General features: G+C 34.4%; 1 protein-coding gene across 6 annotated transcripts; it reads left to right on the forward strand.

Moving 5' to 3' along the window:
* Nucleotides 1–4,646: 4,646 nt before the first annotated feature.
* LOC100812161 (B3 domain-containing transcription factor NGA1) lies at nucleotides 4,647–10,352 on the forward strand. Of its 6 annotated transcripts, none has more exons than XR_420074.3 (6): nucleotides 5,055–5,441; nucleotides 5,726–5,862; nucleotides 6,079–7,280; nucleotides 7,813–7,845; nucleotides 7,988–8,093; nucleotides 10,038–10,352. XR_420074.3 is itself a non-coding variant. In XM_003553758.5 (4 exons), the coding sequence occupies exons 3-4, from the start codon at nucleotides 5,760–5,762 to the stop codon at nucleotides 7,215–7,217; spliced, it is 1,242 nt and encodes a 413-aa protein (XP_003553806.1). In that variant the 5' UTR covers nucleotides 4,647–5,155; nucleotides 5,260–5,441; nucleotides 5,726–5,759; the 3' UTR covers nucleotides 7,218–7,606. The 6 variants fall into 6 exon arrangements, 4 of the variants coding, with proteins under 4 accessions (XP_003553806.1, XP_006604926.1, XP_040868716.1 ...); XR_420075.3 differs by having other exon boundaries at nucleotides 7,991–8,093; nucleotides 10,038–10,332; XM_003553758.5 differs by lacking the exons at nucleotides 7,813–7,845; nucleotides 7,988–8,093; nucleotides 10,038–10,352 and having other exon boundaries at nucleotides 4,647–5,155; nucleotides 5,260–5,441; nucleotides 6,079–7,606.

Raw genomic sequence — 10,352 nt, forward strand, 5'->3', positions numbered from 1 at the left:
GATAATTGTTTTTTTTAATTCAAGCTGGTAAATATTTTTTTCATAGGAATAATAATGACTATTAAAAATTTATAACAACTCACACATCTTGTTTAACCAATTAAACTAGATCTCTCGGTATAAAACTTAATTTGGAGTTATAATTATGAAAAAACTTTATTAATGTTTATACATGTAATGTAGTATGCATATAAGATGTGAAAGGAAGCAGGAAGAGGGGTCCCCAATAGATTTTTGTTTTAATGCTGATGTGTTGTGGGGCTTCATTCAGATGCAAAAGCTTAAAAATTGTGTTAGTAACTAAAAAGAGAAGCTTGAGGGCGGCGGCATCACCTTCCTCCTAAATTCTAATTGCTCTATCTATCTATCTTTCTCTTGACTGGAATCTAGCTAAGCTAAGGTAGCTAGCTAGGCATATGCAAATGCAATGCAATGCAATTCTTTTCTGTCATCCACATGCATGTGGGGTGTCACATTTCCTCGGAAATTCTCGGTAAGTGTTTTTACTAACTGTTTGCAGTCTAATGCCAGAAACTAACAGATGGGGAACAAAAGGGAAAGGAAAAACTATTCAAGGCTGCTATAATTAATTAACATACAAAAGAAGCTAGCATTGTGACCTATTACTAATGGCATCAAGCAGTGAACAGATTAAGTCACTTTTATCTCATTATTTTTGGTATGAAATATATTTCCTTCGTTACTTTCTCTTTCTAATTGAACGGGTTCAGACTAGTGAATTAGGGTTTCAACCGCTTTCCATTGCACGCCTACTGTTCCGTCATTAATTAATGAAAGGAGGAAAGAAAGAAATGAGACCAGTCTTTCACGTTGCTCTTTCTATTGCATTCTAGCTCTGTTCTCAAAACGTACAAATCCCATTTGTGGAGATGAAAGACGGGATATGCCAACTAATTTGATGTTTTAAGGAAATCAGATAGTAAATTTTTTTATCTTTTTATAAAGTGTAATATTTAATATTATTAATACATTCTATATTGTAATTACTAATAAATTCTTTTATTTTTAATTTCTTAATCAATGCAATGAGGCAACGAGTAATAATAATTGTACACTCTAAAGTATGATGTATGGTTGAAAGAAAGAAATTGAGAAATAAAAGTGAAAAATGTGATAAATGAAATGAAAAGAGAAAGATAAAAAAAAATAAAGTAAAAAACAATGAAAGATACATGTTTATATTAATTCATTGTAACTCACGAGTTACTAAAAGTTACAATATATATATTATAAATTTCCACAAATTTTTTAATGTGACATCATTTTCACTATTTTAAGTACATCAACCTTTTATTCCAACTCTATTAAAGTCTCTTCAATGAGTCTTATAAACTACTATACACTTTCATATTTTATTATTTATCTCCTATTCATCTCACACGACATAAATAAAAAATTGGTGAAACCAGAAAAGGAAGACTTGTTATGTGCAGAACCGTTGTTCTTATGTGGCATTAATTAGGTGTGGTATCTGCTTCACAATTGCTTTTTTGTTAGATAGTAGGAATTTTAATTGCTTAACAGTATTCATGCGATTAATTAATCCTCGTTACGAAAATAAAAGACAAGTCTCTCTTGTAAGTTGTAACACTTGCAATTTCACGATGTTAATTAGTACTTATTTTTATTAATTTATGAGTAGCTAGCAGAAGTTTAATTTGTAAATGATAGTGTATTTCATTTGAAAATATTAGCATGAGAGTTCCAAAAAGAGACAACAAAGGGATTCACACACTTATACATGAGAGCTGCCACACCTGCCAGTGCATAGAATTGTAGTTGGAATGTGACTAGACAGCATTCCTCTTGTCAAGGCCAAGGCAATTTGTTTGGTCCTCTTTTCTCTGGTTCTATCTCTACAACTTGAGTATGACAATGTTAATCTTTTCGCTTGTCTATATCATAGATGCAAATATGTAATTTATGGTGATTGGAGGCTCCATCCAACCAAAGAAATACAGGCACACTGGACCACTTGATACTACTGGCATGGCATGGCCGACTGGTCATAAACATATATAGCCAACTATCATCGTGTGTAGAGCTAGATAGATATCATGCAATATCCATTAGTTGTACGGTGGCTAAGTATATGTAAGCAACCATCAAAGGATCATGGATAATATTTATTTTTCTGTTTTCGAGAAACACAAGGATGAAAAGGAGAAACATCCAAACCGAGTTTTGTGGTTTTCGGATGTTTCACTAGTTGTTCTCTGAATAAAATTGAAGTGTGCTAACGTAGCAATTAGTTAAATATTTTCAGAGCTATCCAGTTACTTTCTCAGGGCACATATAATCATTTCAAAGCGTACACAAACAAGTCCCGAATGGATGTCCCTAGTTTACTCATGAATCATGTATTTATGACATTTTATTTTCTTGGTTATATGTTGCATGTTTTTCCACCTGGTCGTGTGTCTACATATGTAAGAGGGCAACTACTGGCTATTAATTGTCTCAATAATGTCTTTGACTAACTGGATCTTCGCCTGACGACGTTCGAAGTTAACTAACTACTCAGTTCATATCGATCATTTTAGACAAAGGAATTGGAATTACTCCTATTAAGTACGCCAATATACTGCCTCTCGATCGTTGTTGTTTCAACTTATTTCTATCAATGACCACCATTTTACATGAGCATATACTCTATAGTTTTTTATTTAGCCTGGAAAATATATTTTGCATGATTAAATACACTATTATACACATAAATTGATGTGCATAAAGAGGGTTCATCAATTAACTGAAATTTTTTCATTTGCAATTTCAAACAAGAATTGAAATCAAGCTATTCAAAGTCTTGATCGATGACTATTACTTCTAGCTACAGACCATGATTCGATGTGTACGTGTAAATATATCTTCCAATAAGATGACCACATTTGCCGTGTAATATCTGACATAAGTGTGTGTCTGTTTGTAGGTGAATGTGTTAAAATTATATATTTAATATCTGGCTTGTATCATATACTTCACTTCTTTTTTTTTTTTTTGATAGGCATCATATACTCCACTTTAATTAATTAGCCATGGATATAAGCTTTCAAGCACCAGTTCGACCCCGCTACTCATATAGCAAAATATCACCTCATTCAGCCAAAAAAAGAGGCAAAATATCACCTCATTCAGCCAAAAAAAGAGGCAAAATATCACCTTTCTCCTCTTTTCCCCCTTATTCAATCCTTTTCCCCTTCCCAACCTAATGGAAAAGAATTAAAATAATACAATGTTTTTAACTTTGTTAAGTTCTCTAAACTTAATCAATTTTCATATATAAGAATTTCTAAAATATTGATTGAGGTAATTTTTTTTGACATTTATATAAAATCATTAGATATGTTACTTTTTTATATAATTTTTAACACTTGATATTTATTTTGTATAGAGGTGTCAAAATAAATTATGTGATCCATCTTGACAGTTCAAACTCAAAACATGAACATGTCTGACTTAAATTCCTTATGCATTGCATTTTTTTTTGTTTGCCCTGAGCTGGTTGTTTGTTGGGTTAGGCTAAATTGGCCGATTTTTTAAAATTCATATAAATGTAAAAAACTTAAAATATAAAAATATATAATATCGAACCAAAATAAATCTTGTTATATTTGAATTTATAATTCTTGAGCTCAGAATAGCCTATCAATTTACTCCAAATTTATCTTATTCTTTTTAGGCCACAATTTTGAGAGCCCTAATTTTTAGGCCACAAGGGGTTAGGCCTAACCCATATTTCTTCATGTTAGAAGTTATTGATTAGTCTCAAGAAAGTGGGGGTGCCAAGAATAGTTAAAAAAATAAAGGCACGAAATTAAATATAAAAAAAACTACTATGCTTACATTGGTCAATCATTAATTGGCATGGGCTTTTAATATATGGATAAAATATTCATTCACGACTTAACAAATTATATATGCATATAAACTTAAGAAATTGAAAATAAATCTGGTAATAAATAAATTTAATAAACAAAAGAGAGTGAAACATATAATTGTTACATTATAAATATTTTTTTATTACACTTTATAAGATTACAGAATATTTAAATTATTTATTTTATTAAAAAGGTTCTTTTGAACTGAAATTTAATTTTTGATAAAAAAATTTATGCAGGGTACGTTGATTATAATTTTTAATTTTAAATATTTATTTATTAAATACAAAATTGATATCATAATTATTAAAAATATCAAACGTGTGTACAGGGATAAGAAACTTGCAGCAGTGGTCAGTAGAAACTGGAATAACATTAAAAGCTAGGGCAAAAAGGTCATAATGTGGCCATTTAGTATTGAATTATATGAAGAGAACTGGGGTGTTGAAGAAGTTGTTGGCTTGGAAGAGATAGTTAATTTTTACCTATTACCTTTCATCTTTCATTTGTTTATAGTAAATAATGGAGTGAGAATTAATATATATATATATATACTGATTCTTTTGGACAAAAATGAAGTGAATTGAAAGAAAGAAAAAGGGAGGGAGGGGAAGGGCAGCTGGGGTTATATATTATATAGAGAGAAGGCAGTGGCAGGAGAGAGCCTGCAGGGCAGGGTGGTCTGTTTTTCATTTTTTCTTAGTTTAGCCATTTGCTTTTCTTTTTCTTACCTTACGGCCGGGGACCATCCACAACACACTCAATCAATGGCACTAAAAGTCAAAAAAATAAGCGTACACTCTATCCCCTCCTCTCTCTCTCTCTACTATACCATTGGCCTTTCCCTCTGCTACAACTAGCTATATATATAGTCATAGTTAAGCCCTTACCCATATATATAAGCTATAACAAGAATAATTAACCAATATCATTGCTCCATATATTAATATTTTTCTGCTTTGACAATAAAACGAGAGTGCAAGGGCAAATTTAACACAGTTAGGTTAAGCTCATTGCTTCTGGAACAACTGGCCTTTTGGTCTCAACCCGGAAGCATATGTACTGTACAGATTATACCAAATATGATGAAAACGACAAGTTGCTCACATGACCACAATAGGCACATTATTCATGGCCCCCACGTAAGTGTAGCAATCCTCTCTATCTACCTTTCTCTCTCTCCGAAGAATAAAACTGGGTTGCAAGAAATATTTTTGCTTCTTTTCCTAGTTAATTGTAGAGAACCTTCGTGTGAGGTAACTATACTTATAGCTAAAATCCACACGACTTCTTCCTCTCTTCCCGTCTTTCTCTCTTTCTCTCTCTCCCTCGATCTAATTCCTCATGTTATGGTTTGTAGGTCAACAGTAACAATACCATGACCCCTTTTTGAATCCTCCATATTCATTCCAATATGGCTTGTCTTTCTTTAGGGTTTGGATTTGGAGGCTTGTGGTCAACTAAGAAGGCACCAACTGTTTTAATTTTTGTGTACTAAGAGCCTGTTTTTGTTTTTCTGTAGAGCCTCAGCAATCTGGCCTGGTAAAATATCTTCCTCATGCTTGACCTATTATGTGTGTTGCCAACGTTCAATTTATTTATTTGACCTTGTAATCTAATTAATTCTTTTTAATTCACACCCGCTTTTCCTCATACTTAATTTCCCATTTGTTGTCAAATTTGATTTTATTGTTTATATTTACTTTCCCTGCCCTCTTCCTCTCCTCGATCGCTTTATTCTAATCATTTCATTTTTTATTTTATTATTATTATTCTTTCTTTCTTTCCCATTGTTTTTGCTGAGATTCAGAGGTTATTAATAACAGAATTCAAGGTAGGTCAGCCACAATTAACTGATCCATGGAGTTGATGCAACAAGTTAAAGGTAACTATTCTGATAGCAGGGAGGAAGAGGAGGCTGCAGCAGAGATTATCACAATCACAAGGGAACCAGAAAGCAGCAGTAAGCTACATTGCCCCTTTTAATTTCTTCTCCACCAACGACAAATTAATTATATATACCACTGCACCCCTCTTAAATTAATTATCTCATCTTCTTCTTCTTCTTCAATTCTTCATGTGATAAATATTCCCCACACCTTTAAAATCCAAGGTTGGGGATGCATCATGAATCTGTAGCTAGATGCCACTAACAATTCCCCCACTGGCCATGAATTAGGGTTACACCAACAAGATGCAGCATCCAATTTTGGAAAGAAGCTAGACCTGATGGACTTGTCACTAGGGAGCAGCAAGGAAGAGGAAGAAGGGAAGTTGCAACAAGGAGGTGGAGGTGGAGGAGTGGTTCATCATGCTCATGAAATAGTGGAGAAAGAGAATATGTTTGAGAAAGTGGTGACACCGAGCGACGTAGGGAAGCTGAACAGGCTGGTGATACCGAAGCAGCACGCGGAGAAGTACTTCCCCCTTGACTCCTCATCCAACGAGAAGGGTCTGCTCCTGAATTTCGAGGACCGGAATGGGAAGGTGTGGCGGTTCAGGTATTCCTACTGGAACAGCAGCCAGAGCTATGTGATGACTAAGGGGTGGAGCCGTTTCGTGAAGGAGAAGAAGCTGGATGCCGGTGACATTGTCTCCTTCCAGCGTGGCCTTGGGGATTTGTATAGACATAGATTGTACATAGATTGGAGGAAAAGGTCTGCTCATCCTCATGCTCATCATCATGCCCCTGATCCTTTGTTTCTTCCCTCTATCAGATGGTACTCTCTCCCTCCCACCATGCCACCTCGCTACCACCACGATCATCACTTTCACCACCATCTCAATTACAACAATCTCTTCACTTTCCAGCAACACCAGTACCAGCTTGGTGCTGCCACAGCCGCTGCCACTGCTGCTCATCATGGTGACCAGAATTCGGGATCTGGGTCACTCTATTACCTAAGGTCCTCCATGTCAATGGGTGGCGGTGATCAAAACTTGCAAGGACGAGGGAACAACATTGTCCCCATGATCATTGATTCTGTGCCGGTTAGCGTTGGCCATCACAACAATCGCCATGGGAATGGGGGCATCACGAGTGGTGGTGCTACTAGTAGTGGAAAAAGACTAAGGCTATTTGGGGTGAACATGGAATGTGCTTCTTCGGCAGAAGATTCCAAAGGCTTGTCCTCGGGTTCGGCAGCACATGTGACGACAGCTGCTTCTTCTTCTCTTCATCAGCGCTTGAGGTTGCCACTGCCACATGAAGACCCACTTTCGTCGTCGTCAGCGAGGTTTGGGGATCACAAAGGGGGCAGTACTGGGACTTCGCTGCTGTTTGATTTGGATCCCTCTTTGCAGTATCATCGGCAGTGATCGATCAAATAAAATAATATATTCAACGCCACCAATAATGAATGGAGAAGATTTAGTTTCAAAGTTAGTTGGGCTAGCTACCCTCTCTTTTGCAGCATTTTTACTTATTCTCTTTCTCTCAACAGCTAGCTATAAAGGAATCAGCTCCCAAACTTTCTTTTTCTCCTCCTCCTTCTTCTCCTTTTTATCAGTAATTAGTACGTATAAGTTAGCATTTCAACTTCTTGGTACCTTTTGAACTGCACGAAGCGTTAATTAGCTGGGGATTCGAGTCTTGAAGGAAAAGAAAAATCGTTTCATGACCAAGAGACAGAATGTTATCTCCCTTAGACCTTTCAATTGTGTATAATACAATACGTATATAATTTATCATAAATATTACTCTAGTAGTATATGGTTTCTGTCCCCTTTTTTTATTGCATTGGTATATACTGTTAACTGTACTCTCTCTCTTTCCGTTCACTGCATTTAATGATACACAGAAAAGCTTGTTGCTTTCTTCTATCCTCTAATGTTTCTGTTAGCCTTGTTGGGTTGATGCCGTTCACAACACTGATGCTTCTGCTGCTGCTTAATTCGCATTTTCGCTTTGCAGATAAGGAGCAGAAAGTTGTACAGCTGTAAAATGGTGAATATTTTCTATTCTTCTTCAAGCTCCATCTATTTCTCCCATTACTTTATTTACTACGTACGCTATTGCTATTATATTTAATGAGTAGTTACTACTTCTTCCCTGCCCTTTGAACTTTCTTGTCTTCTCTCCAATTCAGCAGTCGCCTTCTTGTCTGGATCAGCACTGCTCACGAACACGTGGTTTTGGATAAATAGATGTGCATATGAGGGGATTTCTTTCCCCTTCTCCCAAGGGTTAAAAGAGTAAGTATCTCAAGTCTTTCGAAACTAATTTTTCACATTAATTATTACTTGCAGGGGGATTTAATGACTTGTTTCTGATCTCTGATGCTTATCATAATTGTAGAGATACAATGTATTTATCCTAGAGACTTCGGTTATATTACTCTCTGGATTTTGATTCTTTTTAAAACGTTTAATTGGCTAGATCTTCAGCACATGCCGTCTAATTAATTTGATAAGTCATCGGTTACTTGAATACAATTTTGTAATTTACCTACACCTTAGTCATTGGAACAATTACTGTTTGACACTTTTGGGCAAGCATGAAAACAAGGAACTTAATTTGGAGAGTTCATCATATATCAGTTTGTCATTTATATCATTTATAGTGGAAATGTGATAATAATATAATATTCTAGTTTTTTTTTCCTTGTGTAGAACGTGATATCTTGAGATATACAGTGTATTATTTGAAATTTTAATTTGACTCAGTAATTTGGTTTGACACTGTTGTCTGGCTAGCTAGTTTTAATGGCCATCTGATGCATTATGCTTTGAGATTCATAGGATGCACGTACAAATGCATTTCATCATATAGGTGTGTATGTGTGTTTCATTGGTGTAAGAGATTTTCGGAAATTAGTTAAAGTGTCTAGGTCTGAATATTAATCTCGCATTGATTATAAATGGACTATTCATAGCATAAAAAGCAGAGATTAAACGGAATGTTAGGTTCTCACAGTGTGATAATTGAAAGCAAAAGCAATATAGGAGACTGTAAGGAGTAGGACTTTTCTTTTGCTACACACACTTGAACGTGGTGCTTTCCGTACAAATGGTAAGAGTATCTCAGATCCTTTGGTAGTGTCAATATCCATGAAGTCATCGACACTGCTGGAAAATAGAGTACTAAAGAGATTAAAAGTTATACTTTTTTAGAATAAAATATATTTTTAAATCTTTTCAGTATTCCAACAGAGGATAAAAATCAAGACAAAATATCATCGTATATATGAAAAGATCTAATTTCCTCCCCCTTTGCTTGTCTTACATACTCAGCCGATTATCCTAGTTAGGTCATGCATGATCTTAAATATTCATATTAAGGAAATAAAAATGACATTCAAGAAGAATGACACAAACTGAATTGAACTTAAGCCATAAAGAGTCACTATGAAGATTGCTTATTTGATTGTGTTCTATTTTGAAATGATGATTGGTACAACAATATTTATATGCTTCCGTATCCTTACATGCATGAAAACTTGCACGCTGCTGTCCAGTAATATGGTTGTCTGTTATATATGTAGTATGTAAAACGATTGAACACTCTATATAGGGGAAAGTTTTTAGTTTGACTAGGCATTTATGTAGCCTATTTTCAAATGGTTTTGTTAACGATTGTAACATTTATATCAATAATAGTTAAAGAATCAATAATTAAATAGTAACTGTGCTTGAGTTAAATCTAATAGTAACATTTATATCAACCGTTATCCTAATAATAGTGGTTAATAAATTAAAGTTAAAATTTTTTTATTATTAAAAATTAACTAAATTGATTGTTAACATAAAATGAGGTGGTAACGCGTGTGTGTCTATATATATATATATATATATATATATATATATATCTTCCGTCAATCATGATTTAAAGCATATATAATTAGACTCATGGACATATTAAAGAGATAAGTTTGATTAGTGGGATTAATCCCAAGTATTATGCTTCCACTTTGCATTATTGATTACTCCAATAAAATAGTGGGATTTCGCATGGATATAGAATTCATTTTATATATTAAAATTGTTGGTTAACAATGACAAAGGTTGTCTTTGCTTCGTACTGAAATTCCGTGTGGAAGCAATGCTTGATTGCTTGTAATGTATACTGTGGTACCCTTATGTTAATTTTGTTCATCTACTTTCCTATTAATGTTTGATAGCTGTGGGTGATTTATGCAGAAGGCTAGCGGAAAAATAAAAGCAACAGCCAACCACACTTTCTTAACCGAGGATAAATTAAAGATCTGTTGCTCGACATTTCATCAGTGCGATTTAGGAACATTTAGCCAAGTAGGTATGATTTTTCAATATGTATACATATGCGCTTTTTCTTCAGGGATGACAAGGTTCCGTCACTAGCATTTAGGTTATGAAATTATATATTGCTTGCATTAATCATCAATATATAATTGCACTCAAATATATGTTTAGTCTAAAATCCAGGAGTAAAATGTAATTGCCTCGTATATATATATATATATATGCACACACTCT

The sequence above is a fragment of the Glycine max genome, chromosome 19 (genome assembly GCF_000004515.6).
Source record: "Glycine max cultivar Williams 82 chromosome 19, Glycine_max_v4.0, whole genome shotgun sequence".
NCBI lineage: Eukaryota > Viridiplantae > Streptophyta > Magnoliopsida > Fabales > Fabaceae > Glycine > Glycine max.

Bases quoted from the DNA above. Each gene is read 5' to 3' on its own strand.
- LOC100812161 (XM_003553758.5), top strand. From the start codon at position 5,760: ATGGAGTTGATGCAACAAGTTAAAGGTAACTATTCTGATAGCAGGGAG. The intron at 5,863-6,078 runs GTAAGCTACATT...GCCATGAATTAG, and splicing joins AAGGGAACCAGAAAGCAGCA to GGTTACACCAACAAGATGCA.